Raw genomic sequence first — 24,089 nt, 5'->3', positions numbered from 1 at the left:
AAACAGTATGTCGCAAAATCCGTCGCTAAGTAGCGACGAACTGGGCGACAGACTATATTTCGTCGCTATTTTCGTAAGCTTCATTAATTATAGCGACAAATGTTTGTGGCTCGTTAATCCGTCGCTAACTAGAGACAAAAATATTCCGTTGCTAAAGTCCGTCGCTAACAACGTATTTTCTTGTAGTGTATTGTCGGGCCTTCCTACAACAATTTATAGTATTTTTGGGACTCCAACAAGTCCCACAGTGATTTATAGTATTATCTGGTCTTTCAACAATGATTTGTACTATTGTCAGGCCTTTCTACAATGATTTGTAGTGTTTTCAGGTCTCCAACGAGCCCGACAACAATTTATAGTGTTATCCGGTCTTCCAACAACGATTTGTAGTATTGACGAGCCTTCCTACAATGATTTGTAGTATTTTCGGGTCTCCAACAAGCCCCACAGTGATTTATAGTATTATCCAGTCTTCCAACAACGATTTGTAGTGTCTTTCGTAAATCACTATAACGATTTGTAGTGTTTTTGGGTTGCACAATACAGAATAATAAGAGTTTAGTTTTTAGTTAAAATAAAGAATGAAATGATCATAGAAATCGCTGAAAATTTACAGGAATAAATTAGACTTAATAACGAAGACACCATTATTTACGGATTTGAAATATGACCTCCGGTTAAGGAGATATGGCCTTGACAAGTTGATCCTAATTCGAGTAGTGATTTAAAGTGATTTGCTTACTGAATAACACTACAAATCGCTATAGTGATTTGCGGAAGACACTACAAATCGCTATAGTGAAATCCAACAACACTATAAATCGCTATGGAGCTCAATGGAGACCCCAAAATACTACAAATCGCTATAGTGATTTGTGGAAGACAATACAAATCACTGTTGGAAGACCGGATAACACTATAAATCGCTGTGGGGCTTGTTGAAGACCCAAAAACACTACAAATCGTTGTAGGAAGGCTCGACAATACTATAAATCATTGTTGGAAGGCCGGATAACACTATAAATCGTTGTGTGGCTCGTTGGAGACCCAAAAGCACTACAAATCGCTGTAGGAAGGCTCGACAATACTACAAATCGTTGTTGGAAGACCGGACAACACTATAAATCATTGTGGGGCTCGTTGGAGACCCAACAACACTAACAATCACTGTAGAGAAGTCATTGAAAAAATCGTGGGAAAGAAACAAAAAAAGAAGAATAGAAAAATCGTGGGAAGGAGTGTTACAAAAACCTCGAGCAAGAAACAATCAAAAGAAACATGAGCCCCACGATTAAACAGAACGTTTTATTGCTCTTTTTCGATAGTTAAAAGAGGGAAAGAAAATAAAAAAATTATACAGCAGGACCCGCGCCGAGGAGGAGCCCCCAGACCCTCCTTCTGTAAGAGCAAAAACTCTAAATCAGGCTCCACAACTCATCAAGTTGAATGATGCTACCCACGCTGGGAGGAGCCCCCAAACCCCCCTCCCGTAAGGGCAAAAACTCTGAATCAGGCTCCACAACTCATCAAGTTGAACGATGCTATAGTCAGTGTGCAGGTCAGTTGGTGTTTGATGGAGCAATGTAGGATCGTCTGCTAGATGTGCACAGAAGTAGAAAGAGAAGGGAGAGAGAGTGAGATGGTTGATGTTCATGGCCTTCTCCAGTGGGAACTCTTTGCCTCCCTTGATTTTTTCTCTAGAGAGAGAGGGTTTTACAGTATTTTACGAAGAAGGAAGAAGAAGAAGATGACGATGAAAAGTTCAAAAAAACATTTTTGATGCCTAAGGTTTGTTTCGCTGGATGACCATCGGATCACCATCGGCGAAACGATTAAGGTTCGTTTCGCTGTGTAGACTTTGAAGAGTCAATATCATCCTCGACTTTTTGGATGGAGGATATGTTTGTCCTTTTTTTGAACCGTTTGTTTTTTCTTTTTTGAATAAAGGGCATTTTTGTCATTTTCTCAAACCGTTATTTTATGAGAAGAATAGCAAGAAAGGGTACTTAAGTCTTTGCAACCACACCAGACTCCAATGCTAAGTGATGTCAACATACACGGGAATACGAGCCCCATGTGCTTGTATACGTGGTGCTCATTCAGACTCCTGAACACATACGTGGGATTCAATGAATCATCCGAGGAGAACATACACCACCCTCTCCTTTTAAAATCCCACCATCAGGAAATGAAATGAAAGAACCTGTTGGCATCTCAATGTCAGCATAGCGAGTGTGTCCCTCTATCCAACCAACATGCGCCACATGGCTTCACGGAGACAAGGTAGCAATACGTCTACTTATCTGAACTAAGGGTAAAAGAGTAATTTTCTTTAAGAATGAGGAGTACCAACTCCCTACCGTTCAAATGCTATAAAGGTAAAATGATAATATTTAAATATGAGTGGGTGCTTGCATTTATTATACGGGTCCCACCATACATTTATTATAGTCATATTTATTTCACACCTTATATGAAAGAGTCTATTTCATAGGAAAGATAATAAAACAAACGCCTCCTAAGGTAAATGAGAAAGGAGTGAGAAAAATCTGAGGCCCACTTTTGTTTACCGAGGACTTCTCTTGTGTACTACGAGTTAATTTTAGGTCCCAAAAATCCATATGCTATGAACTGATATAGCAATTTCCACAAGACTATTGGCTGTGACATAAAAGTTCTTGACTAAGATTTTATTAAGTGCATCGTCCGAACCGAGACTGGTCAATAGGATGTGGATAGGTTCTAATCTTTCCACGAAGACCTGAAATATGACAAGCTCTTTCGTAGTAAAAAATTTACTTATTGAAAGGTTGAGTCTCCATGCTTTCATTTTAAACCAAAAGACCTTTAAGAAACTTAAGACAATCACCATGGGGTCCGCTTGTCAGGTAGGAGTAGCCAGTGCACATCACCTTGTGTTGGCACGTTGCAAGTTCAAATCCCAATGGTATCGTTGTATAACTGGGAAGGGTCCGACTAACCCCAGCTTGGCTTTTAAAAAAACAGAGAAAGATCAGAGAACTGGACCAGCCAAAGTCGTTTGAAGTAGGGATCCTCATCATCTTCGAATAGTGCCATTGAGTAGAATTAACTAGGACATATTCTAGAAGATATTGTGGCGCAGAAATTATCCTAGCCTTTAATGAGTCAAATGAGGAAGAAGTAAGCCTAGAGAACTTTATAACTACCTAATATATGGTATACTTCAAGAAGCAAGGTTAACCCGTTGACCTTGTCCCTAATAAGGTGTTTGTCCTTGTAGACAAGCTAGATTTGTAGGTGGTGAAGTTTCTTTATTTTACCCACTTGGCTGTATGCATTTGAGAGTTGAAGATCATCAGTGTAGATGATTTATTGCTTGTTTTCTCTAACTATGCAGGAGAAAGTTCGTAGCATATATAGAATGGGCGAGTGGTTCACTATATATACCTCCCCTAACATAATCAGATCATAGCTAGCATGGTCTTTTCCTGCTGAAAGGTTTGACCTAAAACATGATACCTCAAGTTGAGGTGTCTAAATTTTCACATGTAACTCCTCCAAAGAAAATTACATCTTTCTCTTTATTTTGTTAAAATGAAAGTGGCAGAGCCTTACTGAAAGTTGAGTTTAAAATTATTAAATGAAAGAAAGTTGAGAACAAAGAAACGAGAAAATATTTATTGTATAACCTTTTTTATTCAATTCACTTAATCACAGGGTACAACCGACATATATATATATATATATATATATATATATACAACTTAGAGAGAAAAAAATTTACAATGACCCATTGGTTGTCGATAACAAAAGATAAATGCATAACATTCTTGATAATGTTGTTATCTTCTCATTTGTTGTTGATAACATCTTTGATAACGTCCGTTATCTTCTCATTTGTTGTTGATAGCATCCTTATCATCCTTCACGTTGGCCCTTGAGGATAACATTGATAATCAAGGATATGATTATCCTTTATCGATCTCATCCTTGATAATGTCGACCTTTATCCTTATCGTCCTTCACAGTCTTCACAAAGATCACGTAAAAATCCTTTTCTCCCCCTCAGGTTAGGGCGTAGGGATTGAGAATGCCCAACCTGGTTTTGAGACGAGAAAAAAATGGTCGGTGCCTAGCGCCTTAGTGTAAAGGTCCGCATACTAAGAATGTCTTTGAATAAAATGTGTTTGAATGAGACCACTTTGAATTTTCTCATGCAAGATGTGGCAATCGATCTCGATCGATATGTTTAGTACACTCATGATAAACTGGATTTGCGGCAATCTGAAGGGCTGCTTAATTATCACAATACATCGTCATGAGTTGAGGATGATTAATGCCGAAGTCCATCAACAGGTACTAGATCCATGTGAGTTCACAACATGCTAGGGCCATGGATCAGTATTCAGCTTCAACTGATGACTGACTGAATTGATTTTTAGTATTCTAAGAAATAAAATTGTCTTTGATCATGGTGCAATAACCAGATGTAGATCGGCAAGTCATTGGGAAGGAGGCCCAGTCTGAATTACAATAACCAACCACTTGGATCTTACTTGTAGAAGACATTAGAATTCCTTGTCCTGAGCAACTTTTGATGTATCGAAGGACCCAAATTACAACATCCATATGAGGCTGTCGTGGCTGACTACTGAACAAACTTAGAATATTGACCGCGAAGATAATATTGGGTCGGGTTATAGTAAGGTATAACAACTGACCCACTAAACATCTATATGACCCTGGATCTTCTAATAAAACTCCATCTTATATGACCCTGGATCTTCTAATAAAACTTCATCTTCATTACTGAGCTTGATGTGCAGTTCCATGGAGAATTGACTTGGCTTGGCTCCAAGAAAGCTCATGTTTTGCAGAATATAAGAGCATATTTACGCTGCGATAAGAAAATATCATTTTTTAATTTTGCGACTTCAATGCTGAGGAAATATTTTAAATGTCCATGGTCCTTCAATCAAAATTGTTGATTAATGTGAAATTTAAGTTCTTCGATGTATGTGATGTCATTTCCTACAATGATGATATCATCTATATAAACAAGAACAAAAATGTGTGCCCCATTAGTGGCCTTGAAAAAAAGAGAATAATAAGCTTTATATTGGGTAAAGCCTTCTTAAAGCAGATAATATGAAAACTTGACAAACCAGTTTTTAGAGGATTGTTTGAGTTCGCACAATGATTTATGCAACTTGCAAACCCTACGCTCTCCCTGAACCGAAAAATTTGGTGGCAAGTCCATATACACATCTTTATTAAGGTCCCTGTGAAGAAAAACATTGTTAACATCTATTTGATATAGATGCCAATTCTTTATCGCTGCAATAGCTATCAAGCATCGTACTATTACCAACTTGGCGATAGGGGCAAAAGTCTCATTATAATCCAATCCTTCAATTTGGGTGTAGCCCTTGGCTACTAGTCATGCTTTATGTCTTTCAACGAAGCCATCAAAACAATATTTAATTTTGTATGCCTACTTGCATCCAATTGAGTATTTTCTCATGGGTAAACCCATAATCGACCAAGTGTGATTCTCTTTCAATGCCCTAATCTTTGCCGTCATAGCATCAGGTCAATACTGGAACTTCATGTCATGGAAAAAGGTTTTGGGTTATGGATGTTGAGAAATGGTAATTAAGAAAGCATAGTGTCCTTTGAAAAAATGATAATATCTTATGACTTTGGACAACCCATGGTTCGTGTTGTGAACCTCCTTTCTCGTGTCGGTCGATTGGAGTATAGGAGCAACCGTGTAACAACTGTAGTCTTTGAGATGCAATGACAGTTGATGATTTCTTTTAGATCTTCGGAGATGAACTTGAGTGGGCTCAACGGTTTTAAGATTTGGATCAAGGTGAATGGGCTTAGAGATCTCATTGACTGAACTGGCACTAGGTTCTTGAATCTCATAAGACTGGGGTTCAAATATAAAAATGGGTAGGATATGCCCCTTCCCTCCATCTAGATTGTTTTGCTCTTGAAAAGGAAAAAATATTTTCATAAAACTTTATATCCTGACTTACAAAAATCTTTTTTGTTTTAAGATCATATACACGATATCCCACTTGACCATATGGGTATCCTATGAACATTCCTTTGCATGCACAATTATCAAACTTATGAGTGTAATGTATGTTATGAGCATAACACAGATATCCAAAATCACTAAAGTAGTTATAAGCTGGGTTCTTCTCATGAAGTAACTCGTAAGGTGTTTTGTCAATTAATGGTTTAGAAGGAATGCAATTAATAATATATATAGCCATTAAAACATATTCTCCCCAAAACTTAATGGGTAAAGATGCTTGAAATCTCAAGGCTCTTGCAACATTGAGCATATCTCTATGCTTATGCTCGACTATGCCATTTTGTTGGAGGGTCGCAACACAACTATGTTGGTGCTCAACACCCTTTCTCTTAAAAATTTTTGCATGTCATTTGAAAAAAACTTAGTTCCATTGTGAGATCTAAGACTCAAAATTTTGCAGTTGAATTGATTTTCAACAATCAACAAGAATTTTTTGATCTGAACTATGACTTTTGATTTGTGACACATAATGTGAACCCATGTGGTTCTAGAATGATCGTCCACTATGGTAAGAAAATATTGTGCTTCGTATAATGAGGTGGTTTGGTATCTTTCCCATATGTTATAATGGATTAGTTGAAAAAGTTTTGACGATGAAACAAATCTGCTAGGGAAGGAAAGACAAGTTTGCTTGGCTATGTGACATATACCTCAATGATCGTGAGAAACACAACCACACAATTTATTATTATTTATAAGAGTTTGCAATCTAGTATTTGAAAGATGCCAAAGTCTTAAGTGCTTGATGTTGGAATAAAAAGAACTATTCAAGGAAAAATTATCACCAATCTAAAAAATATAAAGTTTATCACATTGCTTACCCACTCCAATCTTCCTCCTCGAGAGATGATCCTGAAAAATACAATGATTATGATAAAAAAAATATCACATTTTAGATCTTGGATCAATTTACTCACATAAATAAGATTAAATTTGAATTCTGAAACAAAAAAGACATTTGAGAGATTAAGTTTTGGTGCCAGTCGGACACTACCCATGTAAGTTGCATGCATAGAAGATCCATTTGGCAATCCAATAGGAGGGAAAACAGTAGATTTTATGAACATTAAATTTGACAAGGAATTATTAATATGGTCTATCGCGCCCGTGTCTATGATCTAATTTTCAAGCACTATGGAGCAAACAAAAAAAACATCGAGATTGCCCATTAGGTTCGCAGGTGCGGGTTAGTGATTACTTAAATTTATTGCAGCTAATATTTGGTCAAGTTGTTCCTGGGCAAGTTATTTGGAGCTTTGGACAAACATAGACTTGTTGCCTTCGAAATTCAAAGAACTTGTGCTGGCCTGATTCCATTGAGGAGCATTAGCTAGAGCACCAGATCGATTCAAAAAACGGTGGAGTTGAAAGCATTTGGCCTTTACATGCTAGAGTTTTACATAGTAATTGCACTTTGGGCAGACATGATTTTGCTATTTTTTATTAGGATCTGCATTGACTTGAACATAAGAACCTTTTATGATTGCCGCGACCAGTTCTTGATTAGTGATGATCCCGAGGTCACATTGTCTTTTTTCTTGCATGAGTAGTGCAAAGATTTAGATATATTCAGCAACGGTGTTATCAAGAGAAGTTGGCTCCTTATGGCACCGTAGCTCTCATTCAAACACATTAGAAACTGCACAAGTCTTTCTTGATTTTGTTGTTCATGGATGGCCTTTTTCATTCTGGATGTACATGGCAGAATGGTCATTTATGTAAACAACTCATCCCATAGACCTTTCATCTTTATATAGTAGGCTGCCATGGAGGTTTGTATCTGTTTGAGGTTAATGATCTCTAGCTGAATCTGGTATATGTGTGGGGCATTTAATTGAGAGAATCACTCATGGAGTTCGGTCCATACTTCGACCATAGCTTCAACATAGATAATGCTTGAGGATAAATCAGGATGCAATGAGTTGAGTAGTCATGATAATACCATGTTATTGCATCGTTCTCAGGCAACAATGGATTTTGTGGGAGAAGTCAGTTTTTCGATAGATCCATCTATGAATCCAAATTTATTTTTTGCAGATAGTGCCATGGTGATGGCACAACACCATCTAGTGTAGTTGTCACCAATCAATGGTTGCGATACTAGCGCCATGCCCAGATTGTCTGAATGATGAAGAAAAATAGACTCTATTTTTTTAGGGTTTTGACTTGATGCATTTTCAATTCCGCTATCCATCATGTCGAGGCATCACCTGCTCGCTCTGATATCATGAAAGAAAGTTGAGACCAAACAACAACAACAACAACAACAACTACACCTTCATCCCAAAACAATTGGGGTCAGCGATATGAACCAAAAAAGAAAATCATTTTGGGTCTTCCACATGAATCCTTCTCCTCCAATCATTTCTATCCAATGCCATGTGCTCGGTGAGGTTCAAAGCATTCATATCCTTTCCTATCACCTCCATCCATGTCTTCCTAGGCCTACCCTGACCTCTTTTAACTAATATATTTTCCCATTTCTCCATCCTTCTAACTGAAGCATCATTAGGCCTTCACCGAATATGTCCAAACCACCGTAAATGATTCTCTCTCATCTTATTTTCAATGGGTGCAACACCTACCTTATTACGTATCTCCTTGTTCTGATTCTTATCTTTTATTGTATTTCCACACATCCATCTCAACATACACATCTCAGCTACACTCATTTTTTGAATATGATGTCTCTTGGCAGCCCAACATTCTGTACCATATAGTAAAGTGAGCCTAATAGTCGTCCTATAAAACTTTCCCTTCAACCACAATGGCATTCTACAATCTCACAACACTCTAGTTGCACTTTTCCATTTCACCCACCCAACCTTTATCCTATGATTTACATCTCCATCAATTTCTCCATACTTTTGAATGATAGATCCCAAATATTTGAAGCAATCATCCACCGGTATTTCTTGCTCACCAAGCTTCACTACACTCCCATCACTACTTCGTTGCTTACTAAACCGACATTCCATGTATTCTGTCTTACTCTTACTCAACTTAAAACCTCTTGCTTTCAATGTTTGTCTCCATAATTCTAACTTAGCATTAACCCCAGCTCTAGACTCATCAATCAAAACAATATCATCAGCAAACAACATACACCATGACACATTTTCTTGAATTGATCTCGTAAGTTCATCCATCACTATAGCAAATAGGAAAGGGCTTAAAGTAGATCCTTGATGTAACCCAACCGTCATAGGAAAATTGGTTGTCACCCCTCCATAAGTGCGGACATTGGTTACTACTTCATACATATCCTTAATTATACTAATGTACTTGAGAAAAACACCTTTCTTCATCATTATCCACCAGAGAACGTCCCTAGGTACTCTATCGTATGCCTTCAACAAATCAATAAAAACCATATACAAACCTTTGTTTCTCTCTCTATTTCTCTCAATAAGTTGTCTAAGAAGATGTATAACTTCCATAGTTGATCTTCCAGGCATAAAACCAAATTGATTCTCCGATATCATGACAACCTTCCTCAACCTAGACTCAATCACCCTCTCCCAAAGTTTCATAGTATGACTCATGAGTTTTATACCATGATAGTTTGTGCAATCTTGTATATCACCCTTATTCTTATATAGAGGCACCAAAGTACTCTTCCTCCACTCATTAGGCATCTTATTTGTCCACCAAATCTTGTTAAAAAGATTTATCAACCATTCTAAACCTTTCTCTCCCAAGCATTTTCAAGCCTCGATAGGTATACCATCTGGGCCAACTGCCCTTCTTGATTTCATTTTCTTTAAAGCCTCTGCAATTTCTTTCTTTTGAATCTTGCGCATGAAGTCACAATTCATCTCTTGAAAAGGAATAGAGAAGTCTCCAAGATCTTGAGCATGACTTTAATTAAATAGCTTATCAAAATAATCTTTTTATCTCTCCTTAATCTCCTCATCTTTGACTAAAACCCTTTGCGTTTCATCTTTGATACATCTAACCATACCCAGATCCCTCAATTTTCTATCTCTCATCTTTGCAAGCCTATAAATATCCTTTTCGCCCTCTTTGGTATCCAACTTGTCATAAACCTCCTTATATACCTTATCCCTCGAGTTCCGAACTACTTTTTTAGCTTCCTTTTTTGCTATCATATACTTCTCCAAGTTCTCATTATCACGACTCTTACTTAGATTTCTATAACACTCTCTTTTAACCTTAATATCAGATTTGACATCCTCGTTCCACCACAATGTATCCTTACCTAGCGGTGCACCGCCTTTAGACTCACCCAATACCTCCTTAGCCACCTTTCTCATGCCACCCGCTATCTTATTCCACATTGATTCTGAATCCTCCTCGAGACACCAATCAGCTTCCTTAACTACCTGCTCTACAAACATTTCTTGTTTAGCTCCTTTCAGTGCCCACCACTTAATTCTAGGATCTATCCTATGTCTATCCCTTTTGCGGCATTGACTAATTCTTGTTTGATTTAATTCACTTATCCATTGGGTATAACTGATATATATAGAATACATACAACTTAGAGAAAGAAAAATTTACAAAGACCCGTTGGATGTCGATAATAAAAGATAACTGCATAACATTCTTGATAATATTGTTATCTTCTCATTTGTTGTTGATAACATCTTTGATAACATTGACCGTTATCTTCTCATTTGTTGTTGATAGCATCCTTATCGTCCTTCACATTGGCCCTTGAGGATAACACCGATAATCACAGATACAGTTATCCTTTATCGATCTCATCCTTGATAACGTCGACCTTGATCCTTATCATCCTTCACGATCTTCACATTTGGTAATTCACGATCTTCACAAAGATCATATAAAAATCCTTTATTAAATGTTTGTATGAATTATCTGCATATTACAATTTTGTATTTTATATCTAAATCAATCCTTCTGATTGGTGTTGTATATATTACTAACTAATGATAATCAATCAGAAGGTAATGACCATTCTTCAGCCAGATGTTGTAGTTGCTCAAGATGACAACAGGAACTTCTCGTCAATTCAAGTAGCAATTGATGCGGTTCAACTCGACAATGCTTTGAGCACACTATTTATATCAAAAGGGGATCATATAGAGAGTATATCAGTGTGCCTCGGAACAAGCCCAACATATTCCTTGTTGGTGACAGGGTTTCACCAAACCATAATCACTGGCAGCAGATTTGCGACCAATGCCATTTTCACCTTTATTACCTGTCCAGTTTGTAAGTGTTTCATATTCATGAATCCTCTTCTTTTAGTGTTTTAATTACAGCAATTGCCTATGGTGTCATTTGGGGTATAAATTTGAGAACCTGTCTTACATTTGTCACTTAGACATAATTCTTTTAGTTTGACCTTTTGAAATTCTAACACTCTAAGAAAGTTTGTCCATTTAACATACATGTGCAATGGTATGTTTCACAGTACATGCTTTAAATTAATTAAAAGCTACCACTATCTGGATCTTAGGCTATGTTTTCATTTTTTGCTTTGGTTTATAACATGGAATCAGTCTGCTCAATTGATTTTCAGTCCATGCATGTCTTTTTTTCAATTATCAAGCCGAGGAAGAAGGCCCCCTCCTGTGGCCCCTAGCAATATTAGTGCTTAGTGCACTTATACACCTCCCACGAATGGGTTTTTCCTTCCACTGTATGATAGATATATCAGGTGATATATGTTAAAAAAGATTACACAATACAATATTAGGATTTCTTTGACTGAATGTGCATTTTGGTAAGAGCTGCTTGACAATTGAGATATCTAGTCCCATATATTTATGTTCCTCAGCAACAACCTTCATCCAAGAAAACCATCATCCACTAGTAGCAAAATATTGTGAAAAACTTGATCATAAGGTTCAAGAATGGAATCAAGTGCTTCATATTCTTGCAATAACACCTCAAAGTTTCTTCTAAAAAATCCCACCCTTACAAATTGACCTTTGTTGTCTTTTCATACACAACTAATTGTACATCCGCACATACTCCATGCATGTTTATTGATACAAGAAATCTAGACTTAAAATAAAATATGCTATGTGTTTTCAGGTGTAGATGGAGGTGGATTCATGGCCCGGGACCTAATAATTGAGAACACTGTTGGACCACAAAAGGGTCAAGCTGTTACATTGAGAATCACTGTTGACAAAACATTCATCCATAGGTCCAAGCTTTCAGGTTATCAAGATACTTTGTATGCACAAGACAACAAACAATTCTATCAAGATTGTATCATTTATGGAACAATTGACTTTATTTTTGGAGATGCCAGTACTATTTTTCAAAATTGTTTTATACATTCAAGAAGACCCTTAATAGGCCAAGGAATCATGATTACAGCTGAAGGCAAAGATGATATTACAAAGAACACTGTAATAGTTTTTCAGAACTGTACAGTAACACCAGCTGCTAATCTCATTCCAGTTTCTAATAAATTTTAAGATTTCCTAGGCCGACTTTGGAAGAAGTATGTTGTTACTATAGTAATTGAATCTTGGTTGGACAACTTTATTCAACCAATTAGTTAGGCTATATGAGACCAAAGCACCAACCATAAAATAACATTCAATGGAGAATTTGCAAATAGAGGGCCGGGTTCTAATACAAAGATTACAGTAAAGTGGTTACATCCCAACATTACTATGCAAGAGGTTGAGAGATATAGAGTTAATGAATTTATAGATGGTAAAATTTGGATCATTCCTAGAAGTGTTCCCATAAATCTAGGATCGTGAATTTATATTTATCTTGTTTATGTATGTTATGAACATACATTTTTCTTAATCTACATAGTTTTTTTTTTGTTTTTTCTTCTTTTTTGTTCTCTGATGTTTGATATGATTAACTTATGTCTTTATATATTAAATGGAGTTTTCTTTATGTAAGTGACAGGAGTAACTAATATAAAACCAACAAAATAGAATGTTGGTTTTTTTCTGTGCTCAGCATCGAATCAGCAACTACTTGAACTGAATGTCTGACCTAATGATAGAAAATCTACCTTATTCATATTTATGTTAATCTCATGGTGTTTTGCCTCTGGATACAATATTTTATCTTTCGTCTGCTCAACTATGATTTTGGAAATAGCTAAGGAAGAACAATCGAAAAACTCTATACACATTGGTTATGTGTAACACCTCGATGAGAGTACAAGTTCAGTTGGTAATACTTTTTAAAGGGAAAACATACAGAGTTCACATGAAGAAAACCTGGTTAATTTTTATTTTTTATTTTCAATAACTCATTTTCTTTCACAATGTTCATTATTTATAACATGAGAAAATAACAAGTACATAAATATTCAATGACAAAAAAATAAAAACTATCAAGTACTCTCCTGAAGTAGAAGTAGGAAGTCACGTCCTACTTATACTATTGTGCCTGAAAACTACAATTGTAATTATACTAAGGGTGAGTCTACAACCTAGTAAGAAATAATTAGAAGCAAATAAAGACTTTAACTTACAACTATAGTAAGATCTAAGCTCCTAGTTTGAATTTAGTTTTTAACACACCATACAAGTTTGTATGTTTTAATTATCTCTTATTTGACTCTCTCAAACACTCACTCAAACCAAACTAAAATAGTAGGTCAGCTATACCAGTCATAGTCGTCTCTGAGCATAGCAACCCACATAAAATACCCTAATTCTACATGTTCATTAAATAATGAACCATATACTTCCAGTGATCCCCAGACCAACATGCACTGCAATGAAACAAAAAAGGGGACCTTACTGGTAGTTAGCCGGGAGGTCAGACTCAATCTCAATCTTGGAATGGTTCATGCAACATTATAACCATGATGGCTTTCAACCATCCATGGTTGTCTAGAATCTTAAACACTATGTGAATATAACCCTAAGTCATATTTTAAGTTCATCACATTGAACCATATTTTCAAGCTTGTGTTTCACTCGTTCTCTTATGAGTGATATCGTGAAATAATCACTGACAGATCACACTCTCTATCTCATAATGATATTAGGCTTCATACTTATCTCATACTAAGCACGTAATGATGTAGAGTCCCTACGTCGTTAAATCGCTGGCAACCCACTTTCCATGATAGCTACACTCTAGCCGCAAACTAGGTAACCATTTTTATAGGTCGTCACTTCTAAAATTTAAAGGGTTATGCATGCTAATCTCAATGTAAAGTCATATGATATGACTAGAAAAAAAATATATTCAAGTCTAATCACAATCATAATGATACATGACACCACTAACATGTTGATATAATAATCTTATTACAATAATTTCATGCATATCATGTTCGTACTCAAGAGCTATCTTTCTAATCATACTCATTCACAACATCAACAATAATATACAACAAAAAAATATGTATTTACAACTAAAATTACTTATAATATCCTCTACCTCGAATATGAATATTGTGCTCTAATCACAATCGAGTCTCAAGTTGATCTAATAGTAGGATCCGATCATCCCACAAGCATGTTTGTATTAATACAAAGAACTTCTCATATTTTGATAAAATTACCAAAATACCCCTTTCACCTTAATTTTTATGCCCCTGATTTGATCAAAACTAGAGATGCTCTAGCTTTCTTTTTGTAATGCATACACGGCCCCTTGCTATCACGCTTGTATCCTTCAACATAAGCCATCCTGCCAAACACAAAACAAAACACACGAACTACTCGGTTGCCTAATCTAGTATTGTTAGTTGAAAAATAACAATTGAAGCACACTCCAAAAGCAAGAATCTAATCCTACCAACAATTTGAAACTATATGCACTGCCTATGATCTAACTTTGCATTAAGCCACAATCGCATTGAGCAATACTTAGAGATTTTATGCAATAAAAGATTTTAATCGATTTATTGCTTGAACAGGCAGCACGACTGATATAAGCAATTCAATTGTATGTTGGCTGAATCTGGTATGGATAACACAGATAGCAGCAAACCTGATTTGTCTTTGAAAAGCCCAAAAAAAAATTCAATTTTAATTTTAGCAAGCCCTAGTTTGTTTCACCGCTCTGTAATCACCTAAATCTGCGTGTTCTTGCTGATTCAGGCAAATTTAGGTATTCCAATTAACCTTGCCCATTCATACTGTACAGAATAATGAAATCAAGCTTGGACCGTGCACACCGTGTGATCAGATGTCAGCAAATCTAAGAAAATATTATGTTGAATCAGTCTACAATGTGGGCCAAAAAGAAAATACTTTTTGCACCAGCGTTTGAATCAGTTATGGAAAGATTGGGCTTGCAATTTTGGATGGTGGATTGAGCACTGTTAGGCCTGATTTGGCTGGATCTGGATCAGGCTGATCCATGCGGGTCTGATTAAGGGATCCTGACCAGATCTATGTGAACATGCTAATCACGTAGGTCTGGTCAATGGAACTTGATTAGACTTGTGTCTGCGTGTTCTCTTAAAAAGAATAAAACTGAACCGAATAAAAAGAACAAACTATATGCTGACTGAATTTATTTATTTTTTCTAACTATATGCGACCTGTTACAATTATGCAATATGCTATGCTGAAAAGAAATAAACATGACTTATTATGCTAGATGCTAGATGATGTGTGAAATCAAACTCTATTTTAACTAGTTATGATGAACATGCAACGATCAAACTACACTATATGCACTAATCTAATGTGAAGTGGGGGAGAAGAGACTTACCATACGCTCACCTCCGACGGACGGGTTGAAAAGAAGAGAGTGGCCTTTTCGCTCATCACGTTACGCCTCCCCAATGAAAGAGAACGAAGATGCCGACAACGAAGAAACTAGAAGAAAGAGGAGAAAGAGGGAGAAGGTAGAAGTGAGAGAGAGAGAGAGAGAGAGAGGCATGAGCTTCAAGGTGGGAAAGTTGTCTCCCTCTCTTTAATGAGGCTATTTATAAAATAAATTAGGGTTACAAATTGGTTTAAGAAATTTTTTAAGCAACCCAAGAAATTTTTAAGAAATTTCAAGACACACTTTTCTAAAATTATTTCCTAAAAACTTATTCAATTTTTGCTAAAAACTCAAAAAGACACTAATTTGCTCAATTTACTTTTTGATTGAAATTAGTAAATCTTCTGACAAACAAGCATTATTAACCACTTTTCACACTTAATCATGCACGTAAACATATAAAGAATATGCATAAAATTTTGCATGGTCACTTGACAACATCATATTTTAAAAACTAAGTGCAAGGCTGTTTGCATACATTTGACATCAAATCTTAAAAACTAAGTGCAGGCCAATTTGCATAAACATGACAACATATTTTGTTTGAGTAACCATGACAACAATATATTTTAAAAACTAAGTATAGGGTTGTTTGCATAAACTTGACAACAATATAATTTTAAAACTAAGTGCAGGGTTATTTGCATAATCTTGACAATATATATATATCTTAAACTAAATGTAGGGTTGTTTTGTAAAACATGACAGCTAATTCATGAAAACATTCATCTATACATTATTAAGACTGAATGAACAAGAATAAATTTATTTCATAAAAACATGTAAGGGTCACATACATTTTTCAAGTTAAACGAGCATCTATTCACGCCAAACAGGAACCACATGCATAAGTACATCCCAAACAAAAAATTGTAAGTCTCCATGACCATCTTTTAAATACAATTTTTTTTGTCCATCATTTTTAATTTCTGTCCAGATTTCATTTCAACTTGTAAATGAAATTAAACTAATCTAAATGAGAGTATAAAAACATTAAATAAGCATACTCAAATCTGATCATGCTTTAAAATATCAAAACATAAAATCGCAGGGCCTCACGGGCTCTTATAAATAATTTTTTTATCATGTATCAATTCAAATTTCTGTTCAGATTTTATTTAAACTTGTAAGTGCAACTAAACTAATCTAAATGAGAGTATAAAAATATTTAAACATCATACTCAGGTCTGATCATGCCTTAAAACATCAAAATAGAAAATCACAGGGCTTTTACGGGCTCTTTTAAATAAATTTTTTATCATCTATAAATTCAATTTTTATTTAAACTTGTAAATACAACTAAACTAATCTAAATGAGAGTATAAACACATTTAAGGTCTGATCATGCGTTAAAACATCAAAACAAAAAATCACTTGGCCTCATGGGCTCTTTTAAATAATTTTTTTATCATCTAATAATTCAAATTTCTGTCCATATTTCATTTAAATTTGTAAATGAAACTAAATTAATCTAAATGAGAGTGTAAACACATTTAAACAACATACGTTGGTCTGATCATGTTTCAAAATATCAAAACAAAAAATCATAGGGCCTCAAGGGCTCTTTTAAATAAATTTTTTATCATCTATCAATTTAAATTTCTATTCAAATTCCATTTAAGCTTGTAAATGCAACTAAATTAATCTAAATGAGAGTATAAACACATTTAAACAGCATATTCAGGTGCCTCAAAACATCAAAACAGAAAATCACAAAGCCTCACAAAATCTTTAAAAAATTAGCATATATCAATTCAAATTTCTTTCCAGATTTCATTTGAACTTGTAAAGGCAACTAAACTAATCTAAATGAGAGTTTAAACACATTTAAACAATATACTCAGGTCTGATCATGCCTTAAAACATCAAAACAGAAAATTGTAGGGCCTCATGGGCTCTTTTAAATAATTTTTTTATCATCTATTAATTCAAATTTTTGTCTAGCTTTTATTTAAACTTGTAAATGTCACTAAATTAATATAAATGAGAGTATAAACACATTTAAACAACATAATCAGGTCTGATCATGTTTTAAAATATCAAAACAGAAATCACAGGTCCTCACGGGTTCTTTTAAATAAAATTTGTATCATCTATCAATTCAAATTTTTATCCAGATTTTATTTAAACATGTAAATGTAAATAAACTAATCTAAATGAGAGTATAAACACATTTAAATGCCTCCACCGACTCTTTTAAAAAAAAATTGTTTTATCTATTGTTCAATTTTTAGTTTAAATTTTATTTTAACTTGTAAATGATAATAAACTAATCTAAATGAGAGTATAAACACATTTAAACAACATACATAAGTCGGATCATGCCTTAAAACATTAAAACGGAAAATAGCATGGTCTCCACAGGCTTTTTTAAATAAATTTTTTTGTTCATCATTCTAATTTCTGTCATCTTTTTTTCTAATTTTAATTTAGCATATTATGCATCAAAAATCATATTATACACATGACGAAACATAGATTTTTCAGCCGCTCATCATCTCATACAAGCACACACATCAAAATGTGCCTATGCATGCCACTAACACAAAGGATGTGTCGGCACCTATCTTGAATAGCAAAAATCCGATAGGTAAGGTCCCCAAACGTGTTGGTTGTTCTTCCTCCTTAATTAGGATCGACCCACACCAAAGAGAACAATGAAACAACAAAATAAAAATCAAAATACTACCCAAGAGCTAGGAAAAATAAGATTAGAGAGGGAAAAGACCTAATCCGTCATGTGTTGGTGAAGCTTGCCTGTGAATTTCCAATTAGTCGTTGAGACGCTAGAACGTGTAAGCCTCATCACACCACCATGTTAAACACCCAAGCAGCAGAAACAAAGAACCAAATTCCAACCTTCTTCTGGGCATCAGGTCCTCTCGTTATGAGCATCGATATCACAACTTTAGTAATTTCTGCTGATGTTAGCAATTAGTCTATGCAATAGACATGTTTCTTTATGGTGGGGCATAGAAACCTTGCTTTTATCAAAATCAATAAATTTAAAAAGAAAATAAAAATTATGTACCTTTGATGCACAACTGAAAAACGTAATTAAACACCCAAAAAACTACAAACTTAGAAACTAGGTTAAAAAGGCACCATGGAAGAAATATATATAATAGCAAGCTAGACAAAAATTCAAGTATCTACTAAAAGTACATAAATGAGGAAAAATCTAGGTAATAAGCATATTAAACAGAAAAAAGCTTAAATACAAAAAACCAGTCATTGAGAGTAATCAAATAAACTTAAAATCCATCCACACATTATAAAAACGAAATACAAAAAAGGGGGCAAACTTGAAACCTAGATTAAAATACAAAATAGGAGAAGAATATAAACCTAACTAATTCAAAAAATATCAAAAAATAGGTTTTTTTCTTTTTTAAAATAACAAAAAAACATAATCAAAATCATTGCTTGGATAACTTAAAACATTTAAATATAAATGGCCACCAAACACTAAAAATAAGAGGAGAAAAAATCATTAATCCAATTTTTTAAGCATCCCTACCTCAGTTTATATACCAAGTACAGAGATTACTTAAGCTATGATGATTAGAACACCAAAAACATAGCATGCATCAATATAAAATTACATGAGAAAAATAAAATATTCTGTATAGGTACATATTGCAAATAAAAATGATTTGTTAAAATAATATACCAAAATAACACAAGATCCATGAAACAAAACACGAAGGCAAGAAAACAATAACTAGTCTGCAAATGCAAATTCTCAAATAAACCTCGAATATAGACACACGCCCCTTAAAATTTATCCCTAATTCAAAAAAGATACAAAAATCTTTGAAAATTCACCCCCAAAGTCACCCAAACACCATCAAAATCCTTACGAAATCATGCATCTAAAGGCAAAACAACAAAACGCAGTACCTAGGATAGATTTTAGAGAGAATGCACCGTTGATCAAGGGATCTGTATTCTTCAAGTAGAACAAATGTCAGACGAAGGCGATCAAGGAATCTGCATTCTCCAAAAGATGATCATCTTGATTCATCACCAAAATAACACAAGTTCCATGAAACAAATCATGGAGGCAAGAAAACAATGACTAGTTTGAAAATGCAAATTCTCAGATAAACCTCGAATATAGACACAAGCCCCCTTAAAATTCACCCCTAATTCTAGAAAGATACAAAGCCTCTAAAAAATTAACCCTAAATTACCTAAACGCAGTCAAAATCTCTATAAAATCATGCATCTAAAGGCAAGGACATAAAATGCAATACCTAGGATAGATTTTGGAAAGAATGCATCGTTGATCAAGGGATCTGCATCCTCTGAGTAGAACAAATGCCAATCGAAAATGATCAAGGAAACTGCATTCTCCAAAAGATGATCAGCTTGATTCGTCGGTTTTGTCCTTTGTTACCTAACTCACTTCTGCTCCTTGCAATCGATCAATCAGTTTTCCCATTTCAATTTGCTCTCATCCTCTTGTCATAATCTTAGAAATCTGACACAGAGAGTGAGAAGATCGATAATAAATCATGTTGAAGAAGCAGCAGTCGGTGAGAATCACAAATCGTTGCTATTTCTTCCCCTACTAGTTCTAGATTATTGGAGATGAATGATCTTCCCCTACTAGTTCTGCGAGAATTTTTCAACTTTGTTATGATCTAGTTCCCGACTTCCTCTAAACTTATGATCCCAATAGATGAAAGATGACGCCAGTAAAGCTGAGAAAAATGACGGCCATTTTGATTCCTTCAGTTCAACCATGAGAACCCAAAGTCAATAATTGAGGATATTATTCTTTCAACTTGATAGAATTCTTAGGGTATGAAACAAGACGAGTCACGGATGAGTACTGATCTGCTTGAAACTTGACCAAGATCATGAAAAAGAAAGAATGTCATTAATTACTAGAAATCTGGTTGGCATTCATGAACTTGGATGTTTCACATGTTTATAAACACGCTCAACGTGTCCAATAGAAAGCACGCGGGGCTATTACCTATAATAGCAATCCTTGCTATCTACCTGTTGAGAAATAAAAAATGTTATCACACAGTAAGAATCGAGTGGATGAATGAATAAACAAACATGAAAATTACTTGTTAGTTTAGCCCAATTTCAGCTTTTCTAAGGATGGTACAACAGTGAGGCATGCTATAATTAACACAACTTAAAAATTTGTTGTTCATTTAGTGACAATAACAAAATCATGTTGCCCGAAAGGGGTTTGGTCCAGTGGGATAGGACCTAGTCAGATGGTCTAGCTTCAAATTTCATGGGCTGGACATGGCAGTAAGTAGGGCAGGCGGAGACAGCATGACTAGGTCTCAGATTTTGGGGGTGGTTTTTTCGCGTCTTTTTTGGGCTAAGCAAACGGTAAAGGCAGTTCTTGTTGGCTGTAACCAGACCGGTTGTGAACTTGACTGGCCTACTAATAAAGCCCTTAAGGTCCACTTTGTTTTCCTGCAGTTTTTCGGTTTCAGCATCGTAGCAAAGGACACACACCTCAGGTACTAAACTCGTGGCATCACATTTTGTTTCTTATTTGCATGTGATTCCAAATCACATGTTTGGTTAGCTGTGCAAATGAGATTTCAAATCACATGTTTGATTAGTTGTGTAAGTGAGATTCATCTTCTCATTTGCATGATATTCCAAATCTCATTTAAATGCAACCAAACATAATCTCATGTAAAATCTGAAATTTTCTTCCTTGATGATATTTCATCACATAGTATTGTGATGAAATACTTTCCATCTTGATTAATTAATAAATATTTTTCCTTTTAAAAAACAACAACTTTTTCTATAGACATTGTTGTCAGTCGTGTTGAGAATGCAATTAAAAATTTGTATGATCATTTGCAAAAGAAGCTAAGTGTTGCTTACTTGGTACGGAAGCAGATCAGGTCATGCTGAACATGAGCTTTTGGGTCATGCCAACATCGTGGCCGTCTGTTTGCATTTTGGATGAATGCCACGTAGCATATAACTGTTCTGTTGACTTTTTAACTTTTCAAAATACAAAAGGGATGGCCACGATGTTGTCATGAGCAAAAAAAGCTCATGTTCAACATGACCTGATCTGCTTCCACTTGGTACATGGTTGTAATTTTTTGACAACTCTCTCCCTCTCTCTCTCTCACTCTCTCCAAACGTTTTTCTCCCCCTAATATTTATAGGATGAAAATATTTAATCAATATGTTTATGAATCCGTTATTTTTACTTCCAATCTTGATAAACGTGTATGATCTAAACCCTCTTTTGCTATTTAAGTTATAAGGCCCGGCTGTTATTGTAAATAAGGTTTAACCTAGACCAAGATTGTGTTGAAAGGTGAGAAAATATTGATTTCAAGGGAAAGTGCTTGCGTGGTGCATGGTGATTTCAGTCTAGCCGCATCCCCTTCAGCATTTTGTGCATGGCTCAACTGGCGGAAGTTTCGATAGGAGTGGTAAACGAGCCGGGGGCTGTTCAGGCTTGGCTGGTTTACAGCCATATAGTGTTGAGACTCGGCTAGTATGGCTCATGCCTAAATATGAGATGACTCGCCTAAATAAATTTTTTTTTGTAGGGTTCTTAGCTGGGTATGGTAAGTAAGCCCAACCACCCAGTTGAGCTAACATATTTTTTTGACATTTATAATGCAATAAATCTACATAAGCTATATATCTAAACACGCTTATATGAGCCGACCTGAAACGGACACCCCTTGTTCGTGCTCAACTCAGCTATGTATAACGATCAAGCTCGTGTTCAGCTCACCATCCAAATGAACCGAACATGAACGAGTTTGGGCAGAGCCTAGCCATGAGTTGCTGGGTTCGCTTATCAACCCTACCTTTCGATCTCCATTCCATCATCCTAACTTTCATATCTTTTACACAGAAAAGAAAGTCCACGCTGTCTATTCTAAATAAGATTTGACATAGGCCAAGAATTCATTGAACTGATTAGGCAAGGTGTAGAAAATGGTAACGTTAGGGATAGTGCTTGGTTGGAACATGAGAATCATTGTGTTGCTTGTTCGGTAAATTGCATGAACGTTTTGCTTATTAGTATCCTCTCTCTCTCTCTCTGTCTTTGCAGTTATAGCAAAAACCATATTTGGAAACTTCTTTATGGAAATTTACTCTACATGCCCTCTCCCTTGTGTATCTCAGTAACTTCGCCTTCTTTCTACATCACACGCACAGGCAGCATCAAGAACACAAAATTGTCGTCTCGTCAACATGCCAGCGATGTCTGCCCTTGTCGTCTTCCTCATCTCTCTTTTGCTGTTCCAATACTGGGTGCATGTTGATGGCGAGCAAGGGATAGAGTTCATACGGAAAACTTGCAAGCGAACGGGAGATTACGAGTTTTGCTTGACGACACTTCAACTCGTTGGTCTAGTGAATATCTCCGTCGGCCTAGCACTCAGGAATGCTACTTCAACAATATCATACATCAACCAATTGCTCAAGAAGGAAACTGATCAAGCCACGTTAACCTGCCTCAGAGAATGCGAACAACTGTACTCGAGGGATGTTGAGTCGGACATCCCCCAAGCTCTCATTCTTTTGGAGGAGAAGCGACTCACGGAAGAAATGAGGATGTATGTGGGGCATCTTCTTGTCACTGCTGACACATGCGAGCAGTGTTACAAGGAATTGAATATATCATCATCCACCATGACCAAGAAAAATGATGATTATTTTAGGCTTGGAAGGGTTGGTCTTGGCATCTTGGCCCTCATAATAGGGATACCCTCATAATAGGTTACAGAAGTGATTGGTATCCCTCTTGTTCTTGAATAAGATTTTGCCATTGTCATCCCGACCTTTGTGCTTTTCCTCATGTTGCAGCCAGGAATAAAGTAGGGCAGCCATGGTAATAATAATATATAATCGATTGTCGGTTACATTCAATCCTTACCACACACCTCAATTCGGAACCCTGCAATTATTTGAGAGTAGCGGCAACACCCACATCTATAGAGTGAGACGTGTGGTGGTGATGAACTACAATTTTGTTATATGCAACATGATAACTGCTCTCAGTTACCTTTCGATTCAATGGTTGGTTCCTTGGGACGTAACGTCAGACATATTGGTATAAAAAGCATAGGCATTAAGATTCGGGTAGATTAATTATTTTGTTACAAAAATCAGAAAGAGAAAACATAATAACTGTATAGAGGTGAGACGCGCTTGTTCTTTGTTTGGTTATTTAAGTTACAATCTTCCCTTTGAAGGTTCCTCATCACCTGTAAGATTTTGCCGTTGTTATAGGTTGTAATGACAACATAGGGTTCAG

At 35.7% G+C, this 24,089-nt stretch overlaps 1 protein-coding gene across 1 annotated transcript; it reads left to right on the top strand.

The window, feature by feature from the left end:
• Positions 1-23,032: 23,032 nt before the first annotated feature.
• On the top strand, positions 23,033-23,548 carry LOC149831903 (putative invertase inhibitor). Its single transcript, XM_090013108.1, has one exon. It carries the CDS (start codon positions 23,033-23,035, stop codon positions 23,546-23,548), a length of 516 nt encoding a protein of 171 aa, XP_089869234.1.
• Positions 23,549-24,089: the final 541 nt, after the last annotated feature.

Source organism: Nuphar pumila, chromosome 7 (assembly GCF_984573655.1).
Source record: "Nuphar pumila chromosome 7, dmNupPumi1.hap1.1, whole genome shotgun sequence".
NCBI classification, from domain to species: domain Eukaryota; kingdom Viridiplantae; phylum Streptophyta; class Magnoliopsida; order Nymphaeales; family Nymphaeaceae; genus Nuphar; species Nuphar pumila.
The sequence above is the reverse complement of the archived record's forward strand: the minus strand, read 5'-3'. Positions and strand labels throughout refer to the sequence as shown.

Coding starts and splice junctions, on each gene's coding strand:
- LOC149831903 (XM_090013108.1), top strand. CDS start 23,033: ATGTCTGCCCTTGTCGTCTTCCTCATCTCTCTTTTGCTGTTCCAATAC.